This window comes from Eleutherodactylus coqui, chromosome 13 (genome assembly GCF_035609145.1).
Source record: "Eleutherodactylus coqui strain aEleCoq1 chromosome 13, aEleCoq1.hap1, whole genome shotgun sequence".
NCBI lineage: Eukaryota > Metazoa > Chordata > Amphibia > Anura > Eleutherodactylidae > Eleutherodactylus > Eleutherodactylus coqui.
The window spans coordinates 118,667,076-118,680,553 of record NC_089849.1 but is presented as its reverse complement, the minus strand read 5'-3'; the positions used below and the strand labels follow the sequence as shown (position 1 = coordinate 118,680,553).

General features: G+C 43.0%; 1 protein-coding gene across 1 annotated transcript in view; it reads left to right on the top strand.

Annotated features, from left to right (window-relative positions):
* Positions 1–2,609: 2,609 nt before the first annotated feature.
* LOC136588648 (alpha-N-acetylgalactosaminide alpha-2,6-sialyltransferase 2-like) overlaps positions 2,610–13,478 on the top strand; it is an 89,472-nt gene continuing 78,603 nt past the window's right edge. The window contains exon 1 of the mRNA XM_066588031.1: positions 2,610–2,978. Within this exon, the coding sequence (XP_066444128.1) occupies positions 2,833–2,978 (146 nt within the window). The 5' untranslated portion in view covers positions 2,610–2,832. The remainder of the gene's footprint in view (positions 2,979–13,478) is intronic.

Sequence of the window (13,478 nt, the reverse complement as noted above, 5' to 3'; positions counted from 1 at the left end):
ATTAGCAAATGAGGAAATAAATAGATCTCCTTATGGATCGAAATTCCTCATTGGAGCATCCACATAAAATGGGGAAAATCGATGCCACTGGTGTTTTATAAGACCCAAGATGCAAAGGGCAAATCCTATGGTATGTAAACCAGGAATCAGACTATTCCCATAAGGGGCCACAGATGGAACCCTGCTTAAGATAGTTAAAGACTAGGTTCCTAAGGACAATATAGATATGAGTATCTATGTGTGACCAAGAAACCCTAACAAGAAAAGAAGGTTTCTATATGGTTCTTAGAGAGATGGAGATAATACTCCTTCAATTGCCAAAGTCCTACTGCTGACTCACTGATGCAATAAAGTCTTGATAATAGCAATGCAGTCCACCTTCAGGGCTGGAGATTAGAGATGAGCGAGTATACTTGCTAAAGGCAATTGCTCGAGCGAGCATTGCCTTTAGCGAGTATTTCCCCCGCTCGAGACTGCAGGTTGGGGTGCCGGCGTGGGGGAGCGGTGAGTAGCGGCTGTCAGCAGGAGGGAGCGGGGGGGGGGGAGAGGGAGAGAGAGATCTCCCCTCCGTTCCGCCCCGCTCTCCCCCGCAGCTCCGTGCCCGCTGCCGGCACCCGAACCTGCAGTCTCAAGCGGGGGAGATACTCGCTAAAGGCAATGCTCGCTCGAGCAATTGCCTTTGACGAGTATACTCGCTCATCTATACTGGAGATACTGCTGCATCCATAGGCTCTTAGATCTAGTTAGCTAGTCCAGCATTGCTATTATTAAGTGAATGGATTCCAGAAAATGAGATCCATCTTGTCTGCTGAGGAGCGCCCATCTTCCACCTAAGGGTTTGCTACCACAGAGGCGCATGAGGGCATCATTAGCCCTTATGTTGCTGAAGATGGAAGAGAAGGAAAGACTGCATCTTTAAGAAGAGAGTGGGCATGGGAGTGAGAGAGCCTAAGGGTTTTCTTCAATAGTCCTATTACCAGGGAACCTTTGTAAGTAACTACCTTTGACATATCAAATTTCCTAACCTAGTCCCCCGCCCCTCTCTATGGTTCCCCACACCTTCCACCCTGCCTATCACATACAACCTCTATCACTGCATCTCTTTACTGCCCCCACCCCATTTACCTCCTAATAATTGATTTCCACATGTAACTCCCGTACTGCCTTATCCCCATGCCTCATTCCCTCCCCCCTACCTCCTGTATCACCCCACCCTGTTGACTTCAAACTAACTGTATATCACATGTTATTGTTGTATTGTCTGTGTTATCCCATGCCTGAAAGCGCTGCAGAAAAGGTTGGCGCTATACAAATAAAGATTATTATTATTACCTCTTCTAGTGACTGTACGTTTTCTACAACAAGATCCGTGCAGAAGTCTACTAAAGCTCTGAAAATAATCTTAAATCTGCTTATGTTTCCTATGTGGCCTTCTGTAGTCTGGATCACCGTATAGCGGTACACCCATTACTGACACCCACGTGTGCTGAAGTCTATGAGAGTAGGGTGATAATTACTGCCATTCTGTGCCCATTGACTTTCATTTCAAGTTGTTTGAATAATACTAATTTGCCTGCACTGTAAACTCTGCCTGATGAAGTTTGTTCTACCGTGTTTAAAAGTCACTAGTAAAGTCTTACCGGGCCTCTACCATTCCGGAGGACCCGAGGTACTATACACTTGTCCAGTGTTTATTGATTCACCATGCAGAAATGCCGATGTACGGAACGGTGGCGTCACAAACTGACAACTACTACCCCCCTCATCCTGAGGACTACTGGCCCTATCCTTTGCTGCGGGAACACCCTCTGGGAACAGGAGTTGGTAAGTGCCACCGTGACAGGTCCACGCACTACACCCTCCAAACTCCAGCCGTATGCTTGGGTAGCGAGACATTGCCTGCAGTATCCCACGCCTGGGTATTGCAAACGTTTGGTGTCTCTAATAGTGCACCACTTACTGTCACTTTAAAAAGGTTTATGCCAAGTTATTATGAATGTGAAAACCCTTCTATGGAGCGTAAGTATATTTATTTGGTTACTGTTTAGTAAAATTGCTTTTGGATAAAAAAAAATGCTGCTGCTGCCTCTGTCTGTCATCACTGTGCCATCCCATCACCTACAACATGGGCACACACCATCTGCCCGATACAGTTTCAACTGTACTTCAGTAATAAATGTGGCCTCCTGGGAGATCACACATTTATAAATATGGGCCACTGTGTTTTTTCACCATGAAAAAGCCCTCATAGAGCTACTTTGATGGAAAGATAAGACTTATGGCTCTCAGAGTGTAGTGATACAAAAGTTTAGAAGTTGTTGTGTCTTTAAGGGATTAATGAGCAATACTATCATATCAGGTAATAGTTTGCACTGCACTATCCTTATCTAATAGAATGGCTCTGAACCCAAGCTTCACTCTAATCAATAAACAATAGGTTCCTCAACTATGAGTGTACTGACCTTTTGCAATGGAGAATGAGTTAATCATTGAGTTTCTTTATAATCCTCGTGTATGGATATAATTGCCGTCCCTAAAATACTCAACTGTTCTGACCCGCCTACAAGTCTTTAAACAGTGTCTGGCAAAGCAGCCTGTGTATTCCCTGGGAATGCACTACGGAGACACACACATACTATGCATGCAGTATATGCACTCTCATGTTATGGCTTGTCTTACACTACAAGGAGCTGAAGAAATGTTACGTTAGTAACACTCGGATGCCCCCTGCCAGCGCCAAATCCACATACTAGGAGCTACGCTGATATTGCACACAAATACAGAAAAGAGTTGGCATCAGCAAAAGCTGCAAGACTATAAAAAAGGGTCAAGATGATCACTGTCATGAATGTACGTTCAAAGTTATTAATGAAGATCTTACTGGTTCTCTGTCTACTCACCCTGGTAGGACTACTTTTTACCCATAAGGACCAATTACTCAATAATCTATCACCAAGATGGATGGGCTATGACAAAAGGTAAGAATGTTTGGGGTTGGGCAAGGGGGGTAATGTATCCTTATGGCTGGGGTCACAAGTGATCTTAGTGTTTTTTCAATATCATAGAATACATAGTTGCATAACATAGTAACATAGTATGTTAGACTGAATGAAGACAATGTCCATCTAGTTCAGCCTATTTCAACCCCCGAGTTGATCCACAGGAAGGCAAAAACCCTAAGAGGCAGATGCCAATTAGCTTTTTAGGGGGAAAATTCCTTCCCAACACCATAATGGCAATCAGAATAATCCCTGGATCAACCTTTGATAGTTCCTACCTAAATATAAAACCCAGAACTACAACCCCGCTGGTCACCTAATGTCTATATCCTGTAATATCCTTCCGCTCGACAAAGACGTCTAGTCCCCTCTTAAACTCCTCTATGGATTTTGCCATTACCACGTCCTCAGGCAAAGAGTTCCACAGTCTCACTGCTCTTACAGAAAATAACCCCCTTCTATGTTGGTGATGAAACCTGCTTTCTTCTAGACGTAGTGGATGCCTTCTTGTTACCGTCGCGGTCCTGGGTGTAAACAGATCATGGGAGAGATCCTTGTATTGTCCCCTCATGTATTTATACATAGTTATTTGATTGACCATTAGTCGCCTTTTTTCCAGGGTGAGCAGACATGCGAATGCTTTTTTTTGTTTAGGGATGCGGAATGCCGCAGATCGTCCGCGCGGGAAGTGATCGCGGATTCTGCAATTCAAATCTGGTCGTGTGAGAGTGGCCTCAGTGTATACTGTATGTACGTGTGTTTTAGCCTGCTTTCACATGTGCGTTGTGAGTTTCTTTTTCCTGTTCTGTTCCGAGAGCAGAAACGGGGAATCCCCTGGCTGAACGGATCTGTCTTATGACAGAACCGAACAGCACTATATGGACCCCATTGACTATAATGGAGTCCATTTAGTTTCCGTTCAGCTGCCTGGAATTTTACAGGAAGAGAAAGTGCTGCATGCAGCGCTATATCTTTCAGTATTTTGTGCCGGATCTGTGAACTAACCTCTAAATGGAGGTTCCAGCGCATATGTGATCCAGGCCTTATACAGTATGATCTGCCCTGGTACAATGAAACTGGGTGGAGAAAAGTTCAACTTGATAATCAATTATGTTTTGTCAACCTAGGTGTTACATCCTTCTAACTTCCCCCTAGTTTCCGGATTCTTTTTCATGTAATAAGGGCTTAACAGGGGCTTAAAATCCCCAAACATAATCCCTATCTTTAAAAATCAATAGGTGAATAGGCGCCACATGATACTGATAAGCCCAATAGGGTACATCAAAAAAGGGTCTAATGACAGATGATGAAGGGAAGAAACAGTGACGGCACATGAGCATAGAGTACACATGAATAAAAGGTACAAAACATGCAAATAAAAGAGAAAGTTAAGTCTTTAAAAAAATCTACAAAACCATATGTATCCCCTCAATATGAGAATCAGAAAACAGAGGTAATCTGTAAAGTGCAAGAATCGATACTCCATGCGTACACATTGAACTCATACATTCACATATTGGACATATGTAATACCCCAGTACACTTACTGTGTGTATGGCCGGAGGCCTAGTCCTTGTCACGGTGACGCCACACTCTAATTAGACTCTCTGAATGATATGCCGCAGAAATAACGGAGACGAGTTCATTAATTTAGTAATCAGATGAACACAGTGGATTACAGTACTTGATGAAAATGCAGTTGAACACGTATACAGGTGCAGCAAGCAGGTAAAGTACAGTTATAATAATGACACTTGAACTTCAACGCTCTCTCTATTATATTTATTGTAGATTGATGAAACTAGACAATTTCCCCACTAGTAGGTTTGACTGAAGAATTGATTTAGGTAAACTGAAGAATGACTGAAGCAGTGTAAGGACTGGCAGTTCGCGGGTCTGTCGTGCCCGCACCGCCGGTCCTGTCACAAGTGCGGCTGCTGTGCGGCGCAGGGGGGCCCCGGTCCTCGTCACCTCCCCTGGCCGCCGAGCTCCGCCTCACCGCCGGGTTGCTAGGGACGCGGTGGGTGTTGCCCCGCGTTGCGTCCTAGGTATCATAGCAACCAGACATGTGTCTCCTTTCCTGTCTCCTGCAGGGCTGGGGGTGGGTTCCCCAGTGGTGCTGGGTGCACTCAGCTGCTGTCAGGCTCCCCGCCCCAATCAGCTGCTGGGGCGGGAGCTCTGACAGCATTTAAACCTGCTGGTGTCTACAGACCAGTGCCAGTGTTAGTTTGGATTTCCTGCTACACCAGCGTACTCCGTATTTCTGACTCCTGATACTGACTCTCTGCCTTTTGACCTGACGCTGCCTTTGCCTGACCCTCTTGTACCGCGTAGCCTCTCGTTGCTGACCCGGATTGTCTGACTCTTCTTGCTGTTGTTTGTTCCAGTGTCTGTCTGTTTGTTAGTCCCAGTGTCCCCCTTCCTTAGTGAGTGTAGGGACTGTCGCCCAGTTGTCGCCCTGGGGCTTAGCCCAAGGGGGCAAGTAGGCAGGGACATGGGTTGCGGGTATTTTCAGGTACTTCCCGTTTCTCGGACCCAGAGTCCTGACAAGCAGAAGGGTAAGTAACTAGAAGAACGATCACGGATTTGACTTCACTGGAAAGTTATGACTCACTATTTTTGTAGAAGTGGATCTTGGAGAGATGCTTCTCTTCTTCTGCTGTGGGACACCAAGGGAACAGGTGTTAACCGCTTTCAAGCTTGGGGCAGACCGTGTTGCTCTCCTCGCTCTCACTTTCTGACCTCCTCCTCCTCCCTGACTCTGACGACGACTCGCTAAATGCTCTCTCTTCTTCTATTTATCACCTCTCTCATTCCTTCCCACAGTTTCTCAACTCCTCCTCCTGCATAGGGACTAATAGAGCTGCTTCCTTGCCCTTGGGCTCCGCACCAGTCAGATTAAACCTGACTATCAGCCAATCAGGAGCCAGCTGTCATCAGGGATGAGCTCATTGCTTAGAGCAGAAGGGGGGAGACATGGGGTCTCTCTGACAGAGGTCACCTTCTGTATTCAAGGATGGCATACAGACAGGTAACACAGGGCTGTGTGCTGTGTGTGTGTGTGTGTGTTGTTGTGCCTGCTGGGACACTACACACACACTACAGTACACTATAATCATTCTAATACCTGCCTATTTCTTAAAAGCTGGATCGCTGTATGTCTGGGATATTCTCCTCCTCATACTTTTGGTGTGGGACAGCGGTGTGTGTGTGTGTGTGTGTGTGTGTGTGTGTGTGTGTGTGGGCGGGGGCTTTACCTTAACCCCTACAGTGCAGAACTGAAAAGCCAAAGAGTGAGAAGTTCATGAACTCCTGTGTGAATGGACCTCTGTACAACAGCTTTGGATATTAATCAGTACACAAACAGCTGTGTGCTGATTTGTATTGCTGCTAAACTGCCTTCAGAGGAAGACAGTTAGCAGCACTAAGGTTACACAAACAAACTATTAATTTTAGTTGTAAAGTCCTGCCTCCCCCTCATTCTGGACGCCCTTAACTGCCATGTTATAAATATGGCCCTGATTATAAATTTGTATGTGCATGTCTTTTTAGTGCTTATTATGTGTTTATACATGGTTTCTAACTGTCCCATTTTTGCTGGAACAATTGTGGATTTTGAGAGCTGACTCAACATTCTGGGAGGCATGAGACCTGTCCCAATTTCCCACCACCACTCCCTGCTCCACACTCCAGTATTCAGTGCAGCAACAGTAAAAACCTCTAAAGGCGTTGTCTGAGTTATTTCTTTTAATCCTGTTTCGCATGGCAAAAAATAATAATAATTACACTATACTTGCCTTCCCTGACTCCCTGCATATCCTGCAGTTCTATTCTGGCCACTGGGTCGGTGTTTACAGGCTGCATGCAGTCAACCTGTATATAAGACATCACAGGCTGCTGTATCCAATCACAGATCTCAATGCTCAAATGCTAAGGTCTGTGATTGGTTGCAGCAGCCTGTGACGACCCATTACAGGCTGAATGCAGCTTATAAACACAAACGTGGCAGCATGAATGTGAATGGAGCAGCAGCACTGGACATGCTAGGAGCCGAGATAGATGAGTATAATGTCCTTCATTGGCCATGGGGAGAAGGAAAAAAAGAACACAAAAACTCTGACAACCTCTTAAATCCCACACATGGAAGGACCTGGATGCTGATCTGTCCCCTAACTCCATATATCATGTTACAGTGTGTCCAGAATTGGGGGAAGGAGCCATGTTATCCTTTGTACAGAGCTCGCTGTCTCAACCATCCTGTATATGAGATGGTTTTTACTGCTGTTAGGTAGAATATTGGAGCGGGGACCAGGGGCAGGGAACAGAACTTTTAGCAAGTGGGGCCACAGAGTGAAGCACTATAAGAAAGTAGAGCCACAGAGGGTGAATTATTACTTTGTGGGGCTACAGAGGGGACACTAGTACTCTGAGGGGCACTGAGAGATTCATTGGGATAACAGGATGGGAAGAGGGTGTGCAGATGATTTGTGCTTGGAGCAAGTCTTAATGGAGGTCTGGACCACTATAAGAACAAAAGCAGATAGCTCTAGTCAGAAAAGACATCATTTGCAGTTACTAGAGGTAACTGCACTGTAATCACTATTACTGTGTAAAATTGATATCTGCCCATTATATGGTGACTGCATTCCTTAGAAGTATACTAGAGCGAAGCTGTTGTATCTCTGCCTGTTATTGCACAGTAAACAACAGAATAGAGATAAATGAGTTCTCCAGCTTTTACCATACATTTATTCAACACTGTCTGGGGTAGCTAAATCCTAATAGCAATACTTGATGCAGGATCTAAGATAAGAGTACTACTTAGAAGACACTACAGGTGAAACTATGAAAATTATCTATATTACAATAGCATCACTTTACACTATCAATGCGTTATGACTAGAGATGAGCAAGCATGCTCGTCCGAGCTTGATGCGTGTTCCAGCATTAGCATACTCGAAAGTACTTGTTACTCGAGTGAGCACCACGCGGTGCTCGAGAAAATTTCACCCTTTCCCCCCCATGTTTATTTTTTGCTAAAGTGTATGCAAAATAGTATTTTGCATACACTTTAGTAAAAAATAAACAGTGTAAAATGAGTACAGTCTTGTTATATAGTGTAGATGGACGGGACACACACTAAATTGTTTTCAATGGAGCCATGGCTGCTGAACGAATGAAAGGCGAGCGCTGCCTGTGATTGGCTGAGCACCTCAACCAATTACAATCAGCTCTTTCAGCAGGCGCAGGACTACAGAGCCAGGGACAGCGCAGAGAAGACGCGGCTGAGCCCTGGCAGCTGAAGGGAGGTGCATATGTATTTTTTTTTACACTACTTTTACTGGTTTTTCAGGGAAGGGCTTATATGTAAAGCCCTTCCCTGAAATCCAATGACAGGGAGACGGCAGCAGGATCCTCTACCACAGCTGTCATGTGTGACAGCTGCGGTAGAAAATTGAATTCCTCTGCTGCATCTGTCACAAATCATAGAATCATAGAATGGTAGAGTTGGAAGGGACCTCCAGGGTCATCTGGTCCAACCCCCTGCTCAGTGCAAGATTTACTAAATCATCCCAGACAGGTATTTGTCCAGCCTTGTTTGAACACTTCCACTGAAGGAGAACTCCCCACCCCCTGTGGTAACCTGTTCCACTTATTGATCACCCTCACTGCCAGAATGTTTTTTATAATATTTTGTTTATGTCTCCTCTTTTTCAGTTTCATCCCAATGCTTCTAGTCTTTCCTTGTGCAAATGAGAATAGGGTTGATCCCTCTGCACTGTGACAGGCCTTCAGATATTTGTAGGCGCCTATTAAGTCTCCTCTCAGCCTTCTTTTTTGTAAGCTAAACATTCTCAGATCCTTTAACTGTTCCTCATAGGACATGATTTGCAGACCGCTCACCATCTTGGTAACTCTTCTCTGAATTGGCTCGTTTGTCTATGTCTCTTTTAAAGTGGCGTGCCCAGAACTGGACACAGTATTCCAGATGAGGTCTGACTAAGGAAGAGTAGAGGGGGATAATTACCTCACGAGATCTAGACTCTATGCTTCTCTTAATACATCTGAGAATTGTGTTTGCCTTTTTGGCTGCTGCATCACATTGTTGACTCATGTTCAGTTTATGATCTATTAGTATACCCAAATCTTTTTCACATGTGCTGCTGCTTAGCTCAATTCATCCGATTATGTATGTGTTTTTTTCATTTTTCTTGCCCAGATGTAGGACTTTGCATTTCTCCCTGTTAAATACCATTCTGTTAGCATCTGCCCACAGTGCAAGCTTTTCTAGATCTTTTTGAATACTCTCTCTTCCTAGTGTTAGCTAATCCTCCTAGCTTTGTGTCATCAGCAAATTTGATCAGTTTCCCATCAATTCCCTCTTACAGATCATTTATAAAAATGTTGAACAACACTGGGCCTAGGACAGAGCCTTGTGGTACGCCATTGATACATTCTTCCACTTGGATGTGCAGCCATTTATGACCACTCTTTCAGTCAGATCACTCAGCCAGTTCTGAATCCAGCTAACAGTTGCCTTGTCAATCCCATATTTGGTCATTTTTTCAATAATTATAGTATGAGATACTTTGTCATATGCTTTATTAAAGTCAAGATATACTATATCTACCACATTTTCCTGATCAACCTAGTCAGTGATATTATCATAGAAGGAAATTAGATTAGTCTGGCATGACTTGTTTGTTACAAACCCATGCTGGTTCTGGTTAATTAGTCCATTTTCTTCCAAGTACTTGCATACATGCTATTTAATAATTTGTTCAAAGATCTTTCCCGGTATAGAAGTCAGGCTCACAGGCCTGTAGTTTCCTGGATGCACCTTCTTCTCTTCTTTGAAGATAGGGACAACATTTGCCCTTTTCCAATCTTCTGGGACTTCTCCTGTTCTCTAGGAATTTTCAAAGATTATGGCGAGTGGTTCAGCAATAATCTCCGCTGCTTCCTTTAGTATCCTATGATGTAATTTATCTGGACCTTAAGACTTGAATTCATTTAACTTAGCTAAGTGTTCCCTCACTATTTCTCTTCTTACAGATGGCCTGCATTCTTTTATTCCCCCAATAGTAGCAGCCGCGGCTTCATTGAAAAATGCTCGAGTCTCCCATTGACTTTAATAGGGTTCGTTACTTGAAACGAGCTCTCGAGCATTACAAAAAGCTCAGCTCGAGTAATGAGCACCCAAACATTTTGGTGCTCGCTCATCTCTAGTTATAACTGAACACAGTGTATAGTTGACCACAGCGTCACAGTGTCTCTATTCCACATTTGTGTATTACTTTTTTCTCAGTTTGGATCCTGTGAGCAATGTGCCTTTGCTGAATAACTGCTTTAGCATTCCCCTATACAACAGGCCTGTTGTGTTATTGGTCTAATCCCTGTCTGTGTGCAACTAATAAATCATATTGAGGTCAATCTCACCTACAGTTTCTTGCATAGGATGGCAAAAATAGCTTATGGGGACAAAGAATTGCAACTAACTGTAATCGTTTGTCCCTATAGTCCGGCTGCACATCCCCTCTTTTACACAGGTACCTTTACAGCTGATCAAAGGGTGATCAGTGACCAGCTAACGAACAAACATTCATGAGTTTATAGGCTGATTGTTCTTTTTATACGGCCCAATTATTGGCAAAAGAATGTAGTGATAAGTGATCGTGACATGTAAAAAACCCTGTATGTAGTGGAGAAGAAGGCCCTCAGCAGAACAAAACATTTCGAGAAACTAATGTCATCATCTTGTTTCCTTTCCATTTAATACATTTTGTTAGGGAGTGACAGAGGTAATGTCATAATATGAGAAGACAAATGAAAGCTGGAGCTCACAGACTCATGGAACTTTTGGAAGGAACTTGTTCTACTGGCAGCACACAGTATTTCTTGAGAAGCGAGTTCTAGTTTTGCAGTAATCTATTCAGTTATATGTTAGTGATGCGATAGTTCCCTGTGACAGAAAGTACTGCGTCGTGATCTGAGGAGGGACAGTAAGGAAGTTTCCAAGGCAAGGATTCTTTCCATCTTTGAGAATAAAACCTTGTCATATTGGAACAATCTCCTTTCCACTTTATTCATGATTTAAATCCTTCATCAGGTTAAAAATACCAGTATACGACATACAGGAGGGAATATATGTGGAGAATCAGCCAAGTCAATAATGATTGACTAATAATAATCTCGTGATTTATGACATGAATATGCAACGGGTTACTATATTGTCCTGTCTTGACCTCTTCATTTAGTGTTTTTTTGTATTTTCATCCTACTATAATCTGTCTATCACCTCAGATTATCCACTTAACTTTAGTACCTTGTTATATATAGACAGGAGTGCTTGTTATATACAGTTGCTATCAAAATTATTCAACCCTCATTGCAAATGAGGTTTATTTGCCAAATTAACATACTGTTTTCAAAAACAAAAAAATAGGAGTTTTACCTTAAGGCCCCCTGTCCATGGCTGAGGCAGAATATCAATAGCTATATTCCACCACAGGGGAGGAGGGAGGAACACTGACAGGTCTCCGAGATGAGCCTATCTAATAGACCAGACCAGAGACTGGAGCTGCAAGTGCAGGATTCACTAATTCATCCTAGACAGGTATTTGTCCAGCCTTTGTTTGAACACTTCAATTGAAGGAGAACTCACCACCTCCCATGGTAACCTGTTCCACTCATTGATCACGCTCACTGTCAGAAATTTTTTTTCTAATATCTAATTTGTGTTTCCTCCCTTTCAGTTTCATCCCATTGCTTCTAGTCTTTCCTTGTGCAAATGAGAATAGGGCTGAACCCTCTGGACTGTGACAGCCCTTCAGATATTTGTAGACACCTATTAAGTCTCCTCTCAGCCTTCTTTTTTGTAAGCTAAACATTCTCAGATCCTTTAACCGTTCCTACAGACCGCTCACTATCTTGGTAACTCTTCTCTGAATTGGCTCCAGTTTGTCTATGTCTCTTTTAAAGTGGGGGGCCCAGAACTGGACACAGTATTCCAGATGAGGTCTGACTAAGGAAGAGTAGAGGGGGATAATTACCTCACGTGATCTAGACTCTTTGCTTCTCTTAATACATCCCAGAATTGTGTTTGCCTTTTCGGCTACTGCATCACATTGCTGACTCATGTTCCGTCTATGATCGATTAGTATACCCAAGTCTTTTTTACATGTGCTGCTGCTAAGCCCAATTCCTCCCATTCTATATGTGCTTTTTTCATTTTTCTAGCCCAGATGTAGGACTTTGGATTTCTCCTTGTTAAATACCATAATATTAGTCGCTGCCCACTGTTCAAGCTTTTCTAGATCTTTTTGAATACTCTCCCTCTCTTTCCTAGTGTTAGCTATCCCTCGTAGCTTTGTGTCGTCAGAAAATTTGATCAGTTTCCCATCAATTCCCTCTTACAGATCATTTTTAAAAAAGTTGAACAACACTGGCTAGGACAGAGTCTTGTGGTCCCCCACTTGATACATTCTTCCACTTGGATGTGCAGCCATTTATGACTACACTTTGAGTACGATCACTCAGCCAGTTGTGAATCCACCTAACAGTTTCCTTGTCAATCCCATATTTGGTCATGTTTTTCAATAAGTATGGTATGAGATACTTTGTCAAATGCTTTACTAAAGTCTAAATATACCTTAGCCATCGCATTTTGCTGATTATCCCAGTTGGTGATTCTGTCATAGAAGGAAATTAGATTCATTTGGCATAACTTGTTTGTTACAAACCCATGCTGGCTCTGGTTAGTTACTCCATTTTCATCCAAGTACTTGCATACATGCTGTTTATTAATTTGTTCAAAGATCTTTCCCGGTATAGAAGTACGGGTCACAGACCTGTAGTTTCCCGGATCCACCTTCTTCCCTTTTTTGAAGATAGGGACAACATTTGCCCTTTTCCAATCTTCTGGGACTTCTCCTGTACTCCAGGAATTTTGAAAGATTATGGCAAGTGGTTCCTCAATTACTTCCGCTACATCCTAGGATGTAATTCATCTGGACCTTGACGCTTGAATTCATTTAAGTTAGATGCGCTCACTATCTCTCTGTTTATAGATAGCCTGCATTCCTTTATTCCTCCAAAATCACAGGGAAGATCAGTTGATGTTACATCTATTTTCTGAAAGAAAACAGAAACAAAATAGGAATTTAAAAGTCTGGTCTTCTCAAGATCATTCTTAACCAATTCACTGTTTTCCTCTTGTAAGCATTTAATAGCATCTTTGACTTTTCTTTTTCTTTTGACATACCCCCCCAAAATCTTTTTTATTGCTTTTGGCCTCATTATTAGCTTTAACTTTTCTGACATCTCTCCCATCATCTATTTATACCCAGGACTATGACTGTAACAAGGGAGTGCCCTCTACGTCTAGATTAAAGAAGGTTTCTTTAAATGAGGAAAATTGGCTTCTCATTGTTTTTTGCTGCCTTCCTCTGGATAAATATTGGGGGGTAATCGACTGAA